Source organism: Dendropsophus ebraccatus, chromosome 12 (genome assembly GCF_027789765.1).
Source record: "Dendropsophus ebraccatus isolate aDenEbr1 chromosome 12, aDenEbr1.pat, whole genome shotgun sequence".
Lineage (NCBI taxonomy): Eukaryota > Metazoa > Chordata > Amphibia > Anura > Hylidae > Dendropsophus > Dendropsophus ebraccatus.
Genome location: NC_091465.1, coordinates 86,581,100 through 86,606,703, shown reverse-complemented (window position 1 = coordinate 86,606,703; position 25,604 = coordinate 86,581,100). Strand labels below are relative to the sequence as shown.

General features: G+C 45.6%; 1 protein-coding gene across 6 annotated transcripts in view; it reads right to left on the bottom strand.

Moving 5' to 3' along the window:
* The window catches only part of SPEN (spen family transcriptional repressor), a 52,080-nt gene extending 41,109 nt beyond the window's left edge, over window positions 1-10,971 (bottom strand). For 5 of the 6 annotated variants that reach the window (XM_069948737.1, XM_069948739.1, XM_069948738.1 and 2 more), the window contains exons 1-2: window positions 10,690-10,971; window positions 1,492-1,812 (exon numbers count right to left, since the gene is read on the bottom strand). In XM_069948737.1, coding sequence (XP_069804838.1) covers window positions 1,492-1,812; window positions 10,690-10,772 — 404 coding nt within the window. In that variant the 5' untranslated portion in view covers window positions 10,773-10,971. The other variant, XM_069948740.1, reaches the window with a different exon arrangement.
* Window positions 10,972-25,604: the final 14,633 nt, after the last annotated feature.

The following is a 25,604-nucleotide window of genomic DNA, read 5'->3' as shown; positions in this document are numbered from 1 at the left end:
ATATAGAATTCCCCCAGGGTGAATTTAAGGTCTAGCACATCCAATAATACTACAACAGAAATAATTTGTATATTAAGATTGTCTTCAGCAACATTGCACTGGTGAGAGGGCTGTGGCAGAAGGAACGGGGCAATAAGATTTTCTCTGTCAAGTATTAGGAAAGCAGAACTACAGATAAAAGTGCCATTGCTTAGTGTTATAGTTATGACAGACACATCAATACAATTGCTAAGAACGTAACAGAGAGAAAGGAGGTAGAGGAGGAAGCAAAGTTGTAAGGCTCAGAAGACTAAACAGTAGCAAGCTGTTGATGAATCTATTAGTTCTATAGGGGTTAGTGGAAATAAAGGATGACTTTGGGTTAGGAGAGGGGCGGAATATATACAGGGCAGCACATACCAACCTTTTCCGAGTGAGGAAACACGACCTACAATCCCAATTAAATCTAGGGAGTGATTTGAGAACATAACTTCCCCAATTTGGTCCCATTTTAGGGTACATCCACCTTCTCAATGAGGCAAAAGGGCAGGGGTTTCAAATGACACTTTAGATGAAAAAAAAAAACGGAGGTAACCAAACCAAAAAAAAAAAAAAAATCAAAAAAAGGGAGCAATCCGCAGAGGAATGGAGTTCAATGGGGATGGAAGGAATTACCCTTCTCCAGCCCCCTGGCTTGGATCAAAAGTATCCACTGTGGTTTTGAGGGGGGAGGAAAACAAAAATCACGTCCCATGGCAGCTGCTGTTTTCTGGGAAACCATATCCGTCAAAGTCCAAGAAAGCTTGTAATTCACAAGGTAGAGTATAGACATCCAGACTCGGTATATCCTCGTTCCACCCACTAGTGTGCCAAAGCTGTGTTTTATTTTTCTTCTCATACATTTTCAGAATGCTTTTTATACCATCCTCACTTTGACCATTGTCCAAAGTTCGGGTAGAATTTCATATCCACATTACATTCCACAAGATCTGTCGTTTTATATAGCCATGTAACAGAATTATTCCCAGCTTTATCGATGTAAATCCCATTGTGTGTAGTCTTCATTCTTCTCAAACTATTCCCATTCAGATTAATATACAATCCAAGGAGGTTAATGCGATGTATGTTCCAGCGATTGACAATCCATGTCCAGGACCAATTCCACCAGCTGAAAGATTTCACTGTACACCACAGCCCAGTGGTCCTATGTAACTCCAAGGATATATCCACACAGACAGCAGCACTATTCCCTTAGGGAGGGTAATCCATGGGAATAAACGCCATACTTCCAACTAAAGAAAGTCCGGACATACATCCAGCCAGCTGCAGAAACACTCCCTTACAAATCCACACGGTCCCAGCCATTAGGATAAGAATCACATTTCCAAACCCAAGAGGTAGCATACAGATTTCCCAAAATGTTACATCCATCAGGGGGAACCTAAGAGTTTTGTTTTTTTTCCTCACCATATTAAATACAAAATACCTGCCTACAGAAACCTTACAACTTACCCATCAAGTCTCCGCTCATAACGTCCTTCCCGTGCATGAAGTGTTTGTGGGGGTCCGTAAGTGGGCCCTCCACCACCTCCTCTGAAACCAGAAACCTCTCTACTACGAGATGTTATGGAAACTGTCTCATCCAAAACACGGGCAGCTCCCGGAATGGTGCCCGGTTCGTTATAATCCGTCCGTAGGTCCCGATCCCCCATTTTGTTGACAGCATTGTGCGCTTTCTGTGCACTTTTAATATCCACAAAATCCACAAACGCTGCCACACCACCATCAGATCCACGTTTAGGTAAAATTTTGACACTTTCGACGCGTCCATATCTGCAGAAGAGAGAAAGAAAGAAAGGGGGAAAAATAAGAAAAAATTAGACCTGAACCAGAAACAAAAGACATCTACATATGCTGCCCTATTATCTGTATAACACACAACACATTTGTTTTCTATTACATAGAAGTTAATGTCTGGCAATGTCCCTACATCTTAGACTGTTCACATCTGCATTTAAGTCTCTGGCCCTATTCCACCAACAGATCTGACGACAGATTATCTGCCAAAGATTTGAAGCCAAACCCAGGAGTGGATTTGAAAAGAGGAGAAATCAGTCTTTCCTCTATGACCTGTTCTCTGTTTATAGTCTGTTCCTGGGTTTGGCTTCAAATCTTTGGCAGATAATCTGTCATCAGATCTGTTGGTGGAATAGGGCCTTTAATCTGTCACCTCTGACAGAAACAAAATCCAGCACTATTTTTATTGTCAGTAAAACGAAGGGCACCATTGAAAGTCAATAGAGTCTACTGGTGCACTTGGCATCCATTACTTAAATTGTATGACAGAACATAAAAATGGTTATCAGAACAGAGAAGTGAACAGAGCCTTAACCAACAAACACATTGAAAGGGTATAATAGACCAGTGAAAGCTTTCCAATATTAACTAAACCATGAAATTTCTCTTTGTAAATGTAAAGCGCTTTCTTCAGGCACGTCTTAACCTGCTTAGACAATAACCTCTCTAGAAATGTGAACATTTCAGCCTAAAGGTTGACTAATAGCTGAAAACTTTTAGTATTCTGTCCTTACACCTGGCAAGTTAAACACCTTATGTAAGCAGGGCAGAAAGCAACAACCCCACCCCGGAGTTTCATGCCCAAACTTGCTTTAACTATTGAGAAGAAGGGTGTTAAGTCTCTGTAAAGGAACCTCACATTAAAAGCAAGTAAGGTTGCATTTGCAGAGTAATCAGAACAGCATTCCCGTGATACAGTCACTTACAAATGCTAGTGATACTCTCAAATACAAACCTGACACAATGGCAAACACTCTGTTATGTACATGTGGTCCCCATTGTCCATAAAAACAAAGAAAAAAACCATTGGCTGGAATGCTGAATGTCACATGTATAACTGGAACTGATCATTTGACCTAGTTAGTTTGAAGACTAAAATGTCACATTATTAACTAAAACATCTCAATATTATATGGTACTGGACCAGGTGAAAACTGCTGACAGGGTGGCACCACTTCCTAAAATACTCTACATTGTGAGGCCCCATTTCATTTTATTTTTCCAGGGGAATACACTCTTAAGTGACTGAACATTAGCTACAGTCATCGAGCCACAATTGTGCAACACTAGGATTGCATCACTTGTATGTTTAAGTAGTTGTCATTTAGGTTCATGTATTAAAGGGAGTTTACCATTTGCTAAAAATTAGTAACCTTTCAGACATACAGATTAGAGACTGTACAAAAGGAAACACAAGATTTTATACATATTTATATTTAGACCACATTTATGCATTTATTGGTCTTCCAGGACCGTATACTATGTAAGCAATATGCAAAAAAAATTATCCGTAGTGCATCCGCAATCTATATTTTTTGTGGATCCACCAAATATAGAAAGATGATAGCTTAAAGAGGCTCCCGACCCCGTTACATCCCCCTATACTCACGTGATCCCGCCGGGTCCCGCTTCCTGAGCCGGTCGGGTCACGGAGATGTCAGCGCCCAAAGCCCGGCGCGCGCGCTGAGAGATGAATGCGATGCCAATAGAGAATGACGGAGCATCGGACTTCCCATTCATTCTCTATGGGCATCTGACTCTGCTGTCAGCGCACGACGGGCTTCGGGCGCTGATATCTCCGTGACCCGACCGGCTCAGGAAGCGGGACCCGGCGGGATCACGTGAGTATAGGGGGATCTAACAGGGGGTCGGGAGCCTGTCACCCCGACACAGGGGGTGACAGGTGTCCTTTAAATTAGGGTGATCCGTATCAGTGCAGATCTTTGAAACTACGGATAGTGTGAATGGGGAATTCAACAGGCACTAAATTTGTCTGTAATTATGGATCTGCAATTACAGACCAACTTAATGAACGTGTTAATTCCTTAATGTTATGGACAAATAAGTCTGTGGCCAAGCCTAAAAGTGTTGTCCATTTCTTTCCTGTGTCTAACTTGCCATGTAACCGTCTTCTCCCCCCCTTTCCCTTGGGAGAAGTCATTTCCTGTGGATCCCCTCAGAAACGGGCCAAAGTCATTGCTTTTGTTGCTGATGATTGTTCTTACTTTGGGGCCTGATGTCCCTCTAACCTGTTAGAAGTTCCCATTTGTATTAATTATTTAAACAAATATTAGTAAAAAAAAAAAAAAGAATACCTAAAAACAAATGTCTAGCAAGATGAAGGTGGTAAGGTGAAAACAATGATGTAGGACGCACTGAACCGATGCCAGGAGGGGCACAATAGTGAAATTTTTTTTTTAACTGTGTTTTACAAAACCCAAGTGGCTGAGCACCCCCTTTTAAGCTGTCAAATATTATTTTGTCTATGACTAATAAAAAGCTCTAATGTGTAAAAAAAAATGGTCTATGTCCGCAGCAGTGGACTACTGGTTATTACTTGCATTGACATCAGGAAGCGTTTAAACAAAGCAATAAATAAGATTTGTGACACTGAATAATTTTTAATCCCAGTAAACATTTGTTTATTAAACTCTCTGGATGAGGGGCGCACATTTCCATCTATGCCATCTTTAGGTGAACAAAATAAGCACAAATCTATTGTCACATGAAACAATGAAGCAGATGGTATAACATAGAACCAAAACAGACATCAAACCGCCAACAGTTAATGTGCATCTCCAAGAGGCGAAACAACAAACGTTGACATGAAGAAAAGCAATGAGAAACTAGAAAAGGACAAAGTCTGAAGTCCTGACTGAAACAAGTACTTAATATAGGGACTACACTGAAAGCTACATATTTAGGTGACAGCCACATCAACAAAGTTGCACTTTGCAGCACTATGCAGAAGTAGTATCGATATCAGGGCAACAAAGACCTCACTATTCAGAACAAATCCCTCTAAACTATTGCTGGGTGAGCACTGTGTTTAAGTTCACATTTCACTAGTTTGAGTTTTATTACATTTTGGTTTTTTTTTTGCTTGCTGTATAGAATAGCCTAGCAGTAGTAGTAGCCTGTCCAGCAAAAAAAAAAAAAATTGCATTGCTGTTTTTTCCCCCAAAACTTCCCTCTGCCTTTTCAGTATTTAGTTTTCTATTTATATCTTTGTCTAGGGTATAAAACATGAACATAAAGGCAGTGTAACCCGGCCTGTGAGCTGTGGCATACCAAGCAGGACCGTCCAATACAGAAAACCATGTTCTAGAATGTGCCCTTCAGTAACAATCTGGTCTAGGAGCGGTGACTCACTACACAGGCATGTGCATTTAAAACACATACTTGCATAATCATTAACCATTAGCCTAGATAACGTGATCTCGATAATCTGACAGAGCAAAGGCAATGGGAAAATGGATCTGAGGACTGTTAAACTAGAAACTATGCAATCTCATTGTGATCCCTATACTGCGACAGTCAATCCTGCACTTCTCACAAACATCGGTTACTCAGAAAGAGATGGTGACAAAACGCCAGAGCAGCTCGATGAAGGAGATCCATGAAAACAATTACACAAGCCTATTCCTTCAGCGAGCTGCAGCGTAGGAGCATGTCAGGCCAGCAGATTCCTCCCAGCACTACACTCCTGTTTATGCTGCGAGCGGCTCACAAAGATCCATCTGCACCTAGTATTGTTCTCAGACAATGTACAGGAATAGCTCCAGGATACGGCACTTTATTTTTGGTAAAAGATTTTAATGTAATGAATGGAGATTAGGAATAACAGCAAACAAAATAATATTACATATAAAACATACATGGGGGGAGAAGCTATGCCCCCCTGTAGAGGAGAGATGTGCAGACCCATATAGTAGGTCTTATTGCTTTCTACAACTTGAGCTTTAATGAAGCTTTAGCAGGACCTATCCCATCTTTTTTTTTCCAAAGGGTATTTAGCATGTGGGAAATGACAGTAAACATAGCATTGAAGCAATCAGGGAGCAATTCAGATGTAAAATATACAAGAGAAGGGCATTTACGCAACAAAAGGCTGAGTAACTGCAGATATTGGACAATAAAAGCCATTCCCACCCTATACAATGGCAAACTGCTGTTTACACATTCCCAAGGACAATGCAGCTTTAAGAGAAGAAAACCCAACAATTTCTAAATGAGAGAAATGGCTGCATTTTACACAGCACAACGTGGCACATGTTCTAGGGATCTAGGCTCTCTCTAAAAGAGGCTTTTATGGAAGCAACTTCACTGGGTGGGGGATGGGTGGGAACAAGGAGCGTATATAACAAAAACAAAATGCAGAAGGGTAAGAAGCTAAAAGCCACTGTCTGGAGAGGTGTCTGCATCAGCTCCATAGCTCCACTCATACGGTGAAGGATTTTTATTTGAGGATGCAGGACACGATCCACGATTCAAAGACATGTAAAATAACTATAATGAAAAATCCCAGCAGCTCCACAGCGTACACACATGGCAGATGCCCTGCTTTAAATAAAAGACGCTTGTTGTGAATACGCCATCTAAATCCCTCCCTCGCTGCATCTCTTAGCAACATCTCCATGGTAACTTTGGGCACAATATTTAAAGCCCTTTTCAGTTGCTGTGAAAATCCTAGCAACACAAGAGGCTTTATTTGCTCAATCCTGCAGAGTACAAAATGTCAGATTAATCTGGGGCTCCAAAAATAACCTGTGCTGAAGGCGAGAGGAGCCCTCCTGGCACACAAAGATGCCCAAATGTTACAGCGTCACTGCAGAGACACAGGGAGAGGCTGGGAGGAGGAACATGGCGGAGTGGAGGGAAGCTTCTGTGTACACAACTTATGCCTGGATCACACACACTGGGGGCTTTGCTGCGTTCAGTAAGCCAGGAAGGTGCTGGGCGCCATTTTAAGGAGATCCTTCTCTCCGGATCTGCAGAACCCATCGTTCGGGATATTATGGGTGGGAGCAGGGAGGTCACTGCTGGGAATTATCCATACAAGGATGAAGAGCAATAGATGCAGAGATCACAGCTCCCCCTCCCCCACTTTACAATAGGCTAAAGGCATGTTAGTAATGTTTTCGTCCATGGGAACAACAAGGACATTGCTCCCTCCCCGCTTCTATTAGCGTGTGGGACTCCCTGGGTCTATAGTGCATCTATTTCTAGCCCTGCCACCCTGAACACAACCAGATCCTAAAGCAAGATTCCCAGGAAATGCACAACTATCAGCCACCATGCATGAAGCGCAATGAAATCCCACAGCTCCCCTCCCCCCATACACAGAAATTACAGGGGAGGAAGGGTAAAATGTTTAATAATTCAGCAGCTCAAGAAGAAAATCACAAACAATACAAGCGTCTGCCCCTCCAGCACAGGATGGTGCACAATCCTCTATACACAATGTAACAGCCCCTCTGCCCTAGATACACACAGAGGTATCTGCTGCTATAGATACACACAGAGGTATCTGCTGCTATAGATACACACAGAGGTATCTGCTGCTATAGATACACACAGAGGTATCTGCTGCTATAGATACACACAGAGGTATCTGCTGCTATAGATACACACAGAGGTATCTGCTGCTATAGATACACACAGGCTACACTTACCAAGTAAACACAAATGTGGCATCATGTCTACACCGATACAAAAGCCACAACCCTGCCAGCCCATGATGTGCTCCAGCAGGACAGCACTATAAGTATACATCAGGCTGACGTGCAGGAAACAAGAATATTCTGCACGTGCCATAAATTTGTGCACCCCTGCTGCCTATGTTCACACGCACAGGATGCAGCGCAGAGATACAAAGACGTACGCCATGAAAAATACATGGAGTGTGGCAGAACACGAACATCGGAGCTGTATCCCCGCTGCAGAAATTATATAAACACAGAGCTATAGACGGGGGAAGGTGGGAGACATTGGTGAGGAAGCAGCAGGCCGCAGGAGAGGCAGCAATATGAACCCCCGGGAATGAAGGGTGAGAAGTCACAAGGGGCAACTGCGGGAACCGACGCAGATAGAAGAACATAATGGCGCTAGCAGGGTGGTGTCAATGGGTTCAACCATGGGTCTAAGTCATGTATGGCAGGGGGATGTCCGGAACAGTCACACAACCCCCAGATATGGAGGAACGCCAGTCCAGTCACACAACCACCAGGGATGGGGGGACACGGATTCAGTCACACAACTGACAGAGATGGGGGGACACGGCTCCAGTCACACAACCCCCAGATATGGAGGAACGCCAGTCCAGTCACACAACCACCAGGGATGGGGGGACACGGATTCAGTCACACAACTGACAGAGATGGGGGGACACGGCTCCAGTCACACAACCCCCAGAAATGGAGGAACGCCAGTCTAGTCACACAACCACCAGAGATGGGGGGGGGGGACACGGCTCCAGTCACACAACCCCCAGAAATGGAGGAACGCCAATCTAGTCACACAACCACCAGGGATGGAGGGACCCGCTCCAGTCACACAACCGACCAGAGATGGAGGGACACGGGTCAGTCACACAACCACCAGAGATGGAGGGGACACGGCTCCAGTCCCACAACCACCAGAGATGGAGGGACACCGCTCCAGTCACACAACCACCAGAGATGGGGGGGGACACGGCTCCAGTCACACAACTCCCAGAAATGGAGGAACGCCAATCTAGTCACACAACCACCAGAGATGGAGGGACACTGCTCCAGTCACACAACCACCAGAGATGGAGGGACACGGGTCAGTCACACAACCACCAGAGATGGAGGGACACGGCTCCAGTCCCACAACCACCAGAGATGGAGGGACATGGCTCCAGTCACACAACCACCAGAGATGGAGGGACCCGCTCCAGTCACACAACCACCAGAGATGGAGGGACATGGCTCCAGTCACACAACCGACCAGGGATGGAGGGACACGGGTCAGTCACACAACCACCAGAGATGGAGGGGACACCGCTCCAGTCACACAACCACCAGAGATGGAGGGACACGGCTCCAGTCACACAACCACCAGAGATGGAGGGGACACCGCTCCAGTCACACAACCACCAGAGATGGAGGGACACGGCTCCAGTCACACAACCACCTGAGATGGAGGGGACACGGCTCCAGTCACACAACCACCAGAGATGGAGGGACACTGCTCCAGTCACACAACCACCAGAGATGGAGGGGACACGGCTCCAGTCACACAACCACCAGAGATGGAGGGGACACGGCTCCAGTCACACAACCACCAGAGATGGAGGGGACACGGGTCAGTCACACAACCACCAGAGATGGAGGGGACACGGGTCAGTCACACAACCACCAGAGATGGAGGGGACCCGCTCCAGTCACACAACCACCAGAGATGGAGGGGACACCGCTCCAGTCACACAACCACCAGAGATGGAGGGGACCCGCTCCAGTCACACAACCACCAGAGATGGAGGGGACACGGCTCCAGTCACACAACCACCAGAGATGGAGGGACACGGCTCCAGTCACACAACCACCAGAGATGGAGGGACACTGCTCCAGTCACACAACTGTGAGAGATGAAGGGACACGGCTCCAGTCACACAACCACCAGAGATGGAGGGACACTGCTCCAGTCACACAACCACCAGAGATGGAGGGGACACGGCTCCAGTCACACAACCACCAGAGATGGAGGGACACGGCTCCAGTCACACAACCACCAGAGATGGAGGGACACTGCTCCAGTCACACAACTGTGAGAGATGAAGGGACACGGCTCCAGTCACACAACCACCAGAGATGGAGGGGACACGGGTCAGTCACACAACCACCAGAGATGGAGGGACACCGCTCCAGTCACACAACCACCAGAGATGGAGGGGACACTGCTCCAGTCACACAACCACCAGAGATGGAGGGACACGGGTCAGTCACACAACCACCAGAGATGGAGGGGACACCGCTCCAGTCACACAACCACCAGAGATGGAGGGACACGGGTCAGTCACACAACTGTGAGAGATCAAGGGACAACGCTCCTGTAACCAAAACAGACAAGTTTTGTTTTGTTTTTTGAGGGGGGGGGGGGGGGGATATGTCAGGAATCTGAGGTGCGCCCTACCACATACTGACTGTATGATACTGGGGGAGAAGGTCCCATCGCCACCAATATCACCTGAGAAATACCAAAGCATGGGGACGGGCTCCTATCCGAGGTAAATACCACTATGGACTGCTGGTACATTCAGTATAATCTGAGGACAGAGAAACCTGTCAGGTACTCTCCAAATGATAGTATAAGGTGTGAATAAATAGCCAAGATAAATCCCGTAATGAGCTGCCAATATATTCTGTATTATTGGGGTATAACCAAAAATCTGAGGTAAATCCTGCCAGGAATTGCCAGTGCAGTCAGCATTATTAGGGTACAGCCCAATATCTGAGGTAAATCCTGTCAGGAACTGCTGGAACATAAAAATATTTGGGGTACAGCCCAAGAACGAGGTAAATCCTGTCAGGAACTGCTGGTATAACCAAGGTACCGCATGTATTATTGGGGTACAGCCAGAAAAATTAGGTAAATCCTGTCAGGTCCTCCCAGTATAATCGAGGAACAGCATGTATTGTCGGGGTACAGCCGGTATCTGAGGTAAATCCTGTCATGATCTGGCGGTACTCTCCATATACTCTCAGTGCAGCCGAATATCTGAGGTAAATCCTGTCGCCGGTAGATTCGGTCGGGCTCCAGCCGGCAGAGGCCCCTCTCCTGCACCGGCTGTGATCCCGGTAGATCCTCCGCCACGTCGCGGTCACTCACCGTTTGAAATGCTCGATAATCTTGTCATCCCGCACGTTCTCGGGTAAGTTCCCCACCCACAGGTGCCTGGTTTCCCGGACCATGCTGGCTCGGTATCCCGGCTCATGCAGACGGAGGTAGGTGGAGGCGGGCCGCGGAGCCCAACATTGGCGGGCAGGTTGCTGGGTTCTCTCTGGATTTGCTCGGTTCTCCGCACCGCGCTCCCTCGCTCCGCCGTGTCCCGGTCACACACGCACAACCAGCCCTTCGGCGCCGACACTAGTTCCGCGCATGCGCGGCGGCCGCTGAGGTGAATGGGGAGCTGAGGGGGTGGTGGAGGGCGGGGCCGCTCTGCGCATGCGTGAACACTTTGGTTCCCAGTCTGCGCAGATGCCAGCAGCGACTGTTATCAACTGCGCATGCGCACTGACATTTGGCTGTGAAAATCCTGGTAGGGGGGGAGCGCTGGGAAAATACAGAGGCGGGGGGAGGCTCTATAGGAGAGACAGGCTCCATTATACAGAGAGCTGCTGCTCTCCTCCATAGAGAGACGTGCACACACATATTACAGCCTGCAATGTATGAGACACACCATGTATACACAGGACTGCTCGCTATATACAGTATGTACAGCACTATACACTGTATACACAGGACTGCTCTATATGTACAGTATGTACAGCACTATACACCATGTATACACGGGACTGCTCTATATATACAGTTTGTACAGCACTATACACCGTGTATACACCGGACTGCTATATATATACAGCTCTATACACCGTGTATACACAGGACTGTTAGCTATATACAGTATGTACAGCACTATACACCATATACACAGGACTGCTCTATATATACAGTTTGTACAGCACTATACACCATGTATACACAGGACTGCTCGCTATATACAGCTCTATACACAGTACATACAGCTCTATACACCGTGTATACACAGGACTGCTCGCTATATACAGTATGTACAGCACTATACACTGTATACACAGGACTGCTCTATATATACAGCTCTATACACCGTGTATACACAGGACTGCTCGCTATATACAGTATGTACAGCACTATACACTGTATACACAGGACTGCTCTATATATACAGCTCTATACACAGTACATACAGCTCTATACATCGTGTATACACAGGACTGCTCGCTATATACAGTATGTACACCACTATACACCGTGTATACACAGGACTGCTCTATATATACAGCTCTATACACAGTACATACAGCTCTATACACCGTGTATACACAGGACTGCTCGCTATATACAGTATGTACACCACTATACACCGTGTATACACAGGACTGCTCTATATATACAGCTCTATACACAGTACATACAGCTCTATACACCGTGTATACACAGGACTGCTCGCTATATACAGTATGTACACCACTATACACCGTGTATACACAGGACTGCTCGCTATATACAGCTCTATACACAGTACATACAGCTCTATACACCGTGTATACACAGGACTGCTCGCTATATACAGTATGTACACCACTATACACTGTATACACAGGACTGCTCTATATATACAGCTCTATACACAGTACATACAGCTCTATACACCGTGTATACACAGGACTGCTCGCTATATACAGTATGTACAACACTATACACTGTATACACAGGACTGCTCGCTATATACAGTATGTACAGCACTATACACTGTATACACAGGACTGCTCTATATATACAGCTCTATACACAGTACATACAGCTCTATACATCGTGTATACACAGGACTGCTCGCTATATACAGTATGTACACCACTATACACCGTGTATACACAGGACTGCTCGCTATATACAGTATGTACACCACTATACACCGTGTATACACAGGACTGCTCTATATATACAGTATGTACAGCTCTATACACCGTGTATACACGGGACTGCTCTATATATACAGCTCTATACACAGTACATACAGCTCTATACACCGTGTATACACAGGACTGCTCGCTATATACAGTATGTACACCACTATACACTGTATACACAGGACTGCTCTATATATACAGCTCTATACACAGTACATACAGCACTATACACTGTATACACAGGACTGCTCACTATATACAGTATGTACAGCACTATACACCGTGTATACACGGGACTGCTCGCTATATACAGTATGTACAGCACTATACACTGTATACACAGGACTGCTCTATATACACAGTATGTACAGCCCTATACACCGTGTATACACAGGACTGCTCGCTATATACAGTATGTACACCACTATACACCGTGTATACACAGGACTGCTCTATATACAGTATGTACAGCACTATACACTGTATACACAGGACTGCTCGCTATATACAGTATGTACAGCACTATACACCGTGTATACACGGGACTGCTCGCTATATACAGTATGTACAGCTCTATACACCATGTATACACGGGACTGCTCGCTATATACAGCTCTATACACAGTACATACAGCTCTATACACCATGTATACACAGGACTGCTCGCTATATACAGTATGTACACCACTATACACCGTGTATACACAGGACTGCTCGCTATATACAGTATGTACAGCACTATACACTGTATACACAGGACTGCTCTATATATACAGTATGTACAGCACTATACACCGTGTATACACGGGACTGCTCGCTATATACAGTATGTACAGCCCTATACACCGTGTATACACAGGACTGCTCGCTATATACAGTATGTACAGCACTATACACTGTATACACAGGACTGCTCTATATGTACAGCTCTATACACAGTACATACAGCTCTATACACCGTGTATACACAGGACTGCTCGCTATATACAGTATGTACACCACTATACACCGTGTATACATAGGACTGCTCTATATATACAGCTCTATACACAGTATGTACAGCACTATACACCGTGTATACACAGGACTGCTCTATACACAGTACATACAGCTCTATACACCGTGTATACACAGGACTGCTCGCTATATACAGTATGTACACCACTATACACCGTGTATACACAGGACTGCTCTATACACAGTACATACAGCTCTATACACCGTGTATACACAGGACTGCTCGCTATATACAGTATGTACACCACTATACACCGTGTATACACAGGACTGCTCTATATATACAGCTCTATACACCGTGTATACAAAGGACTGCTCTATATATACAGCTCTATACACCGTGTATACACAGGACTGCTCGCTATATACAGTATGTACAGCACTATACACCATGTATACACGGGACTGCTCTCTATATACAGCACTATACACTGTATACACAGGACTGCTCTATATATACAGTATGTACAGCACTATACACCATGTATACACGGGACTGCTCGCTATATACAGCTCTATACACCGTGTATACACAGGACTGTTAGCTATATACAGTATGTACAGCACTATACACCATGTATACACAGGACTGCTCTATATATACAGCACTATACACCGTGTATACACAGGACTGCTCTATATATACAGCTCTATACACCGTGTATACACAGGACTGCTCTATATATACAGCTCTATACACCGTGTATACACAGGACTGCTCTATATATACAGCTCTATACACCGTGTATAAACAGGACTGCTCTATATATACAGCTCTATACACCGTGTATACACAGGACTGTTAGCTATATACAGTATGTACAGCACTATACACCATGTATACACAGGACTGCTCTATATATACAGTATGTACAGCACTATACACCATATACACAGGACTGCACTATATATAAGGTATGTACAGCACTATACACCGTGTATACACAGGACTGCTCTATATATACAGTATGTACAGCTCTGTACACCGTATAGACAGGACTGCTCTATATATACAGCACTATACACCGTGTATACACAGGACTGCTCTATATATACAGTATGTACAGCACTATACACCGTATAGACAGGACTGCTCTATATATACAGCACTATACACCATGTATACACAGGACTGCTCTATACAGTATGTACAGCACTATGCACCGTATACACAGGACTGCTCTATCTATACAGTATATTCAGCTGTGCTATATATATAGAGTCACATGGCGGGTAGCTTTGTTGCAGTGATAGCCCAGGCCGGGGCTGAGGTGGTGGCAGTGGCCGCTGACGTCCCATAGGGGCACAGCCTGACTGTTTTTGTTCTTGTAATGAGACCGGAGGGGGAAGGTGGTTCCCTTCTTGTGGAACAGGATCTCCTAGCCTGACCCTGCATGGGAAGAATGAGGCTGACCTCTGGGGCCCGGCAAGGGTACAGAGCTGAGGGGCTGCTGCAGTGTCTGCAGCACGTGAGAGCATAAGCCTGTATGTACACAGAAACTATGCCACTTACACCATGGCCGAGGATGGCCGTCATAGGCTCTGTGCATAGCTCTGTGCTTTATGGCTTCTAGTGCAAAATTAAAACCAGGAGGCTGTCAGTGAAAGCCTCCACCCCCCTACAATGTACTGCAGTCATTACTGTGGGGGGACACTACAATGTGCTGCAGTCATTACTGTGGGGGACACTACAATGTGCTGCAGTCATTCCTGTGGGGGACACTACAATGTTCTGCAGTCATTACTGTGGGGGACACTACAATGTGCTGCAGTCATTCCTGTGGGGAACACTACAATGTGCTGCAGTCATTACTGTGGGGGGACACTACAATGTGCTGCAGTCATTCCTGTGGGGGACACTACAATGTTCTGCAGTCATTACTGTGGGGGACACTACAATGTGCTGCAGTCATTCCTGTGGGGAACACTACAATGTGCTGCAGTCATTACTGTGGGGGGACACTACAATGTGCTGCAGTCATTACTGTGGGGGGACACTACAATGTGCTGCAGTCATTACTGTGGGAAGACACTACAATCTACTGCAGTCATTACTGTGGGGGGGACACTACAATGTGCTGCAGTCATTACTGTGGGGGACACTACAATGTGCTGCAGTCATTCCTGTGGGGGACACTACAATGTGCTGCAGTCATTCCTGTGGGGGACACTACAATCTACTGCAGTCATTACTGTGGGGGGGACACTACAATGTGCTGCAGTCATTACTGTGGGGGACACTACAATGTGCTGCAGTCATTCCTGTGGGGGACACTACAATGTGCTGCAGTCATTACTGTGGGGGGACACTACAATGTGCTGCAGTCATTACTGTGGGGGACACTACAATCTACTGCAGTCATTACTGTGGGGGGACACTACAATCTACTGCAGTCATTACTGTGGGGGACACTACAATCTACTGCAGTCATTACTGTGGGGGGACACTACAATGTGCTGCAGTCATTACTGTGGGGGACACTACAATGTGCTGCAGTCATTACTGTGGGGGGACACTACAATCTACTGCAGTCATTACTGTGGGGGGATACTACAATGTGCTGCAGTCATTACTGTGGGGGGACACTACAATGTGCTGCAGTCATTACTGTGGGGGACACTACAATGTGCTGCAGTCATTACTGTGGGGGGAGGGCACTACAATGTGCTGCAGTCATTACTGGGGGGGGGGACACTACAATGTGCTGCAGTCATTACTGTGGGGGGACACTACAATGTGCTGCAGTCATTACTGTGGGGGGACACTACAATCTACTGCAGTCATTACTGTGGGGGGACACTACAATGTGCTGCAGTCATTACTGTGGGGGGACACTGCAATGTGCTGCAGTCATTACTGTGGGGGGACACTACAATGTGCTGCAGTCATTACTGTGGGGGACACTACAATGTGCTGCAGTCATTACTGTGGGGGACACTACAATGTGCTGCAGTCATCACTGTGGGGACACTACAATGTGCTACAGTCATTACTGTGGGGGACACTACAATCTACTGCAGTCATTACTGGGGGGGACACTACAATGTGCTGCAGTCATTACTGGGGGGGGACACTACAATGTGCTGCAGTCATTACTGTGGGGGGACACTACAATGTGCTGCAGTCATTACTGTGGGGGGACACTACAATGTGCTGCAGTCATTAATGTGGGGGACACTACAATGTGCTGCAGTCATTACTGTGGGGGGCACTACAATGTGCTGCAGTCATTACTGGGGGGGGACACTACAATGTGCTGCAGTCATTACTGGGGGGGGACACTACAATGTGCTGCAGTCATTACTGGGGGGGGACACTACAATGTGCTGCAGTCATTACTGTGGGGGACACTACAATGTGCTGCAGTCATTACTGTGGGGGGACACTACAATGTGCTGCAGTCATTACTGGGGGGGGGGGACACTACAATGTGCTGCAGTCATTACTGTGGGGGACACTACAATGTGCTGCAGTCATTACTGTGGGGGACACTACAATCGACTGCAGTCATTACTGTGGGGGGCACTACAATGTGCTGCAGTCATTACTGTGGGGGACACTACAATGTGCTGCAGTCATTACTGGGGGGGGGGCACTACAATGTGCTGCAGTCATTACTGTGGGGACACTACAATCTACTGCAGTCATTACTGTGGGGGGACACTACAATGTGCTGCAGTCATTACTGTGGGGACACTACAATGTACTGCAGTCATTACTGTGGGGGACACTACAATCTACTGCAGTCATTACTGTGGGGGGGCACTACAATGTGCTGCAGTCATTACTGTGGGGGACACTACAATGTGCTGCAGTCATTACTGGGGGGGGCACTACAATGTGCTGCAGTCATTACTGTGGGGGGGCACTACAATGTGCTGCAGTCATTACTGTGGGGGGACACTACAATGTGCTGCAGTCATTACTGTGGGGGGACACTACAATGTGCTGCAGTCATTACTGTGGGGGACACTACAATGTGCTGCAGTCATTACTGTGGGGGACACTACAATGCACTGCAGTCATTACTGTGGGGTAAAACCATGCATGGATGTCACAGGTCAAGCACAAAACCCAGGCAGTTTTTATGTTTTCTGGCATTTAAAAAAATTGCAAATTGTGGCACAAGCCTTGTTTTTTGAAAAAATCTTATTTTTGTTGTTCACAAAAGTCGGTAAGAATTGTGTAAAATCCTATGATTTTCTTGACAGATCATCCTGGATCCCTGCACGGAGGTCATGTGACAGGCTCAGTAATCTACAAGATCCACCTTCACTTACCGAGAGCCCCCAGGCTGGGCGCACACTGCGGGTGGGTTACATTTCGGGGGATTGGTATCATTAGCGCAATTTTTTTCCCACTAGCTTTGATAAATATTGCACAATTTTTGCGCCCTTTTTTGGCTGAGAAAAGGGGTAACAAAGTACACCAGGGAAAATGGCATATCAGGCTAAAAAGAAAGTTACTGATATAAGCCATGCCCGTCCAGGCCCCTGTAGGAGAACAATTTATTTAAAAGATGCAGTCGGCGTAACTGCTCTAAAAATAGTGCAAACGGATGGATAAATGCTGGGAAAAAATACAAAAACATTTTTGGCTAGAATAATGGCGCAAAAAGAATGATGTATATGCCCCTTAATGTATACTTTTATACTCTTAGGCTATGCTCACACATAGAATTTTAGTCAGTATTTGTAGCCAAAATCAAGAGTGGAACAGACAATTTTAAACTATAAGGGTGCTAACAGCAGATTTGATGGTGCAGATTTAATGCTTTGTTCAGTTATTTACATCAAATCTGCTGCGTATCCGCTGCGTATCTGCATTCCCTCCGATACGTTATGTGTGAAGCTACCCTAATGGAAAGAGTTGGACCGTTTCTGTGTTTTCAGCCCAGTTTTGGTTGGAAAAATACTGATTAAAATACTGACCGAAATACTGTGTGTGAGCATAGCCATAAAGTGTTCTTATGACTTTCAGGCTATGTTCACACACACTTTTTAACCAACGGCCGCTGTTTGACACGTTAAGTGGCCAATACTGCCATATCGGAATATTCTTTTATTCTATTTGGATTGTGGGCACATTTGGGTGAATCCAATTAACCATAGAGTTCAATGCAATGTACGTCCATCGCAACGGTTGTTGTTCACGCTCTAGTGCTGCAAATAATTGACATGTCAATTATTTCCGCGGCTGTATACGAACAACAGCCATTGTTCAATACAGTGTGTGAACAACGGCCATTGTTTCCCACAGGCTTTAATGCAGTGCATTGTTTTAAGCCAAGAACAGCTGTTGTTTTAATAGCAAACAACAGACGTTCTTGCCTTAAAAATACACTGTGTGAACATAGCCTTGAAGTCTACATTAGCAGGGGATGTTAATTATTATCAATTCATATTAATATTAAATTAATCAGTGGAGCCGCGTCACAGAGGGGAGGGGATATGTTCACACTGGGGGTGGCGGGCCTACCGCTGTGTGACAGACAGGGTTAAACAATGGCGGGTATCAAGTCCTGTGAGGTCCTTCATGGGCAGTCGCTCCTTTGGTCCATCTACCACTTACTTCAGCAGATTGGGACAATGGCTTAAGGGGTAAGCAGAGACCTTGTTACTGTATGTATTATACAGGTAAGTATTGCCTCATTGCCCTGTGTATAACTCTCAGTTGATGCTTTTTCATTGGCTGATGGAATATTTTGGTCAATACAGCAAGACGGGGTGTCAATGAGGCGGGGCCTAGAGCATCTGCGCCCCAGGCCTACAGCACCTCACCTCCCAGGCCTACAGCGACTTAATTCAGCCCATGGGTGTGCTGAAAAATAAAAGAGGTGCTGCAGGCCTCGCCTCATTGACATCCCGCCTCATTTTGCCAACAGAGTAAGCAGCTGTAATGGAGGCCATGTTGGTTTTTGCCAAGTAGAATGTGATAGCGACATGTGCACTTACTGAGGGGGAAAGTCTCTTGAATAAGTGAAGGCCTTAGTATTGAAGTGACTGCATCGGGAGACTCACTATTATGACATGTAGTGTCTGGTGTGGTGATGTGTCGGGAGACTCACTATTATGACATGTAGTGTCTGGTGTGGTGATATGTTGGGAGACTCTCTATTATGACATGTAGTGTCTGGTGTGGTGATGTGTCGGGAGACTCACTTATATGACATGTAGTGGCTAGTGTGGTGATATGTCGGGAGACTCACTTATATGACATGTAGTGGCTGGTGTGGTGATATGTCGGGAGACTCACTTATATGACATGTAGTGGCTGGTGTGGTGATATATCGGGAGACTCACTTATATGACATGTAGTGTCTGGTGTGGTGATATGTCGGGAGACTCTCTATCATGACATGTAGTGTCTGGTGTGGTGATATGTCGGGAGACTCTCTATCATGACATGTAGTGTCTGGTGTGGTGATATGTCGGGAGACTCTCTATTATGACTTCCAGGATACAATAAGTTGCAGACCTTTGTCCTGGGATGGGCTATTATATTATGACGTGTGAATACAGCATTTCTGGGATGGTTCCTGTCAGTAAACATTCATCTATGTCCAAGGTTCAGCAGTAAAGTGTGCATGGCGCCGTCCCTTTATCTGTAGCCCGCCGCTGGGATTCTGCCGTTTACAGGTGACCTTTGTACTCTGGTATCATAGACACACAGTCACATTGTGCCTTTTCCATTAACTTTCTTCTAATGTATAAGGTGTTTGTAAAGAGGAACTCCACCTGTACCCACCTTCCACATAAGAAATGTTGGGGTCTGAGTGAGACTTTCACCTATTGGCCATACAATGGCCTAGATCCACCAATCTCTGATGAGTTACAGGGGTCTCGAGGTGAATAGACAGCGTGTCCTGCCATCTGGACAAATACAGTATGCAACGGGGCTGGTTACTAGGAAGAAGCTGCCTAACTGGGGCGACATAGCAGCCATATTGTCTGACAGGAGTGGCCTGCCGCCAGCAGAGAAGCAGCGTGACCACCGTCACCCATTGCTGCAGTAACCTTCCGGGAGATGGGGGCCACTGATCAACACAGCGACTGCCCCTCATCCACTCCCTGATGGCATCTAAGTGACTTCACTGCCACTGAACACCGTCCAGGGAGAACGGGCGGCGGGGGATTTGCATAAACAAATGGCAGCGATCATATAGCCGGCTACCATTTCACCTCTATAGAAATAAAACCATAAAAACCTGTTTTGCATAAGGATTTGCATTGTGCTCATTTCTCAAGAGGAAAATCAATTCCTTACCCTAATCAATTCCTAATCCTCCAGTGCTGCCCAAAAGTATTGGCACCCCTGCAATTCTGTCAGATAATAATTAATTTCTTCCAGAAAACGATTGCAATCACAGATGCTTTGGTTATAATATCTTTATTTATTTTGCTTGCACTTAAAAAAAAGAGAAACAAAGAGAATGAAAAAAAAAAGTAAAATCATTGATCATTTTACACAAAACTCCAAAAATAGGCCATACAAAAGTATTGGCACCCTTAGCCTAATACTTGGTAGCACGACCTTTAGACAAAATAACTGGGAACAACGGCTTCCGGTAACCATCAGAGAGTTTCCTACAAGGCTCTGCTGGAATTTTAGACCATTCTTCTTTGGCAAATTGCTTGCGAGATTTGAAGGGCGCCTTCTCCAAACGGCCATTGTGAGATCTCTCCACAGGTGTTCTATGGGATTCAGGTCTGGACTCTTTGCTGGCCACTTTAGAAGTCTACAGTTCTTTCTCTCAAACCATTTTCTAGTGCTTTTTGAAGTGTGTTTTGGGTGATTGTCCTGCTGGAAGACCCATGACCTCTGAGGGAGACTCCTGACCTCTGAGGGAGACCCAGCTTTCTCACACTGGGCCCTCCATTATGCTGCACAATGTGTTGGTAGTCTTCAGACTTCATAATGCCATGCACAAGGTCGGGCAGTCCAGTGCCAGAGGCAGCAAAGCAACCCCAAAACATCAGGGAACCTCCGCCATGTTTGACTGTAGGGACCGTCTTCTTTTCTTTGAAGGCCTCCTTTTTCCTGTAAACTCTATGTTGATGCCTTTTCCCAAAAAGTTCTACTTTTGTCTCATCTGACCAGAGAACATGCTTCCAAAAAGTTTTTGGCTTTCTCAGGTAAGTTTTGGCAAACTCCAGCCTGGCTTTTTTATGTCTCTGGTTCAGAAGTGGGGTCTTCCTGGGTATCCCACCATAGAGTCCCTTTTCATTCAGACGGTGACGGATATTACAGGGTGACACTGTTGTCCCCTCGGACTGCAGGGCAGCTACAACTTGTTTGGATGTTAGGCGAGGTTCTTTAGCCGCCATCCGTACAATCTCTCGCTGAAATCTCTCATCAACCTTTCTTTTCGGTCCACATCTAGGGAGGTTAGCCACAGTGCCCACATCTAGGGAGGTTAGCCACAGTGCCCACATCTAGGGAGATTAACCACAGTGCCCACATCTTGGGAGGTTAGCCTCAGTGCCCACATCTAGGGAGGTTAGCCCCATTGCCCACATCTCGGAGGTTAGCCACAGTGCCCACATCTCGGGAGGTTAGCCACAGTGCCCACATCTCGGGAGGTTAGCCCCAGTGCCCACATCTCGGGAGGTTAGCCCCAGTGCCCACATCTAGGGAGGATAGCCACAGTGCCCACATCTCAGGAGGTTAGCCACAGTGCCCACATCTCGGGAGGTTAGCCACAGTGCCCACATCTCGGGCGGTTAGCCTCAGTGCCCTGGGCTTTACACTTCTAAATGACACTGCGCACGGTAGACACAGGAACATTCAGGTCTTTGGAGATGGACTTGTAGCCTTGAGATTGCTCATGCTTCCTCACAAGTCCTCAGACGGTTCTATGGTCTCATCCTTTTCTCCATGCTCCATGTGGTCACACAAGGACACAGGACGGAGGTTGCAGCAACTTTAATCCATTTTAAGTGGCTGCAAGTGTGATGTAGTTATTGCCACCACCTGTTATGTGCCGCAGGTAAGTAACAGCTGCTGGGAATTACACAGATTACAGAAGCATCACATGATGTTCCTAAGGGTGCCAATACTTTTGTTCACCCCCTTTTTATGTTTGGTGTGGAATTATATCCAATTTGGCTTTTAGACAATTCTTTTTGTGGTTTTCCATTTAAGACAAATTAAATGAAGATATTATAACCAAAGCATTTGTGATTGCAATCATTTTCTGGAAGAAACGGAGTATTATCTGACAGAATTGCAGGGGTGCCAATACTTTGGGATAGCACTGTCTACACATCATACATATATCACAATACATATCATACATACATCATTTTACACATTATACTGTACATACATTATTATACACGTCATACATATATTATACACATCATACATACATCATTATATACATCATACATACATCATTATACACATTATACATACATATATCATTATACACATCATGCTGTACATACATCATTATACGCATCATACATACATCATTGTACACATCATACATACATCATTATAGACATCACACAGCATTATACATATGTCAAATATATAATCATACATATATCGTACAATGCATGAGGAAAGTCTTCAGATACAGGACTGTGTGGAAGAGGAAAGAGCTGCCTGTAGAGCTCAGAGACAGGACTGTGTGGAGGAGGAAAGAGCTGCCTGTAGAGATCAGAGACAGGACTGTGTGGTAGAAGAGGAAAGAGCTGCCTGTAGAGCTCAGAGACAGGACTGTGTGGAGGAGGAAAGAGCTGCCTGTAGAGCTCAGAGACAGGACTGTGTGGAGGAGGAAAGAGCTGCCTGTAGAGCTCAGAGACAGGACTGTGTGGAGGAGGAAAGAGCTGCCTGTAGAGCTCAGAGACAGGACTGTGTGGAGGAGGAAGGGCTGCCTGTAGAGATCAGAGACAGGACTGTGTGGAGGAGGAAAGAGCTGCCTGTAGAGCTCAGAGACAGGACTGTGTGGTAGAAGAGGAAAGAGCTGCCTGTAGAGCTCAGAGACAGAACTATGTGGATGGGGAAGTGAGGAGGAGACTGGGCACTGTCCCATACCATGACTATAGTAAGGAGGAGGCCAGACCCTGCCCATCACCTGCCCCATACCATCCCTACAATAAGGCCTGGTGGGGGCAGCATCATGCAGTGGTGGTGGTGGTGGGACATGGAGATTAGTCAGGGCGCAAGGAAAGCTGAATGGAGTAAAGTACAGAGGTATTCTTCAACACATGTGGACAATACATCTGGCACTACTTCTGACTCACTTAATGTCGCGGTACTTAGTGAACTGACAAGATACTTCTATATAGCATTCAGGTGGTGCTCTCTTTATGTATATGAGATGAGGAAACATGGCCTCATTATCACAGAATGTTCCTACTTATGGCCAGGAAGGCAATCGCCATTGGATGGACGTCAGGTCTCCAACAGTGGTGGGATGGAAGAGAATGGTGAATTCTGTTTTTTTTATCAGTATATAGTATATAAACATAGAGGATGTGATGGAAAGTTTAAAAAAAGCTGTGGGGATGGGGGTGTGACAGTGGTGTCACTGTCTTTCAGCTGAACAGGTTTGCCCGTCTTGATGAACGTAGATTACTGTCGCCTAGGGGAGATGACTGGTCATTGTAGGGTTCAGCGGGGAGATGAGAGCTATAGTATAATGGAGCTGTATATCAGAAAATATTTGTTTATGACAAATTTGTAAATTTGTTTATGACAATTCATATTATACTTTGTATACATTGTTACAGGAAATGTTTGTATGTATATTATGTATATCACATATCGAAACAAAGCTGCAAGAAAAGTTTCCCAATGGAACAAATCTGACAATGACGTCCACCATCAGCCCCCATCCAATCTGACAGAAGGGAGAGGATCTGCAGAGAAGAACGGCCAAACATCCTCAAATCCTGGTGTAAACCAAGAAGACTGGAGGCCGGAATCACTGACAGGGGCTTCAGAGGCTAGCCGTGTTGGTTCAGTGCTAGACAGGAGTTTGGATCTTCTCCCTGTCTTTGATGGGTTTCCTACCACACTCCAAACATACAGATAGGTGAATCTGGGATTTCTTTTGTAAGGCCTAGTGGCCACAGGGGCATATGTATGTGAGTACAGTACAGCGCTGTAGAATACGTTGGAGGTATATCAATACCGAGATATTTATTATGACAAAGTGCAGAGTGCTAAATGCCTGTGGTGATAGCAGATTCTAGTCTCTCCCTTATTAATAAGAGATTTTGGGAGCAGAATGATCGGAATGAGGGGCAACATAACAAAGACTTTCCAGATGTATTATATACAAATATCCTTGCCAAGGACAATATCTGTGTCCTGGAGGATAGTATAGAATTAGGAATGTGACCCTATATGCGATAAGGATGTGATGTCAATCTCTGTGCATCACTACGGAATATGCTGGTGCTATATATAAATAAGTACTATTCATACTGTGCTTTGAAGAACACTTCTTATTTTGTATATATATATATATATACAGTGCAGAGTACCACTTCTCTGTCCTGTAGGCTGGGTGTAATCCTCAGTATATATATAGCACAGTACCATTTCTCCTGCCCTGTATGCTGGGTGTAATCCTCAGTATATATATTGCACAGTACCATTTCTCCTGACCTGTATGCTGGGTGTAATCCTCAGTATATACATACAGTGCACAGTACCATTTCTCCTGTCCTGTGTGCTGGGTGTAATCCTCAGTATATATAATATATAGTGCACAGTACCACTTCTCCTGTCCTGTAGGCTGGGTGTAATCCTCAGTATATATATATATATATATATATATATATATATATACACTCACCGGCCACTTTATTAGGTACACCATGCTAGTAACGGGTGGTCTTCTGCTGCTGTAGCCCATCTGCCTCAAAGTTGGAGGTACTGTGCGTTCAGAGATGCTCTTCGGCCTACCTTGGTTGTAACGGTTGGCTATTTGAGTCACTGTTGCCTTTCTATCAGCTCGAACCAGTCTGCCCATTCTCCTCTGACCTCTGGCATCAACAAGGCATTTCCGCCCACAGAACTGCCGCTCACTGGATGTT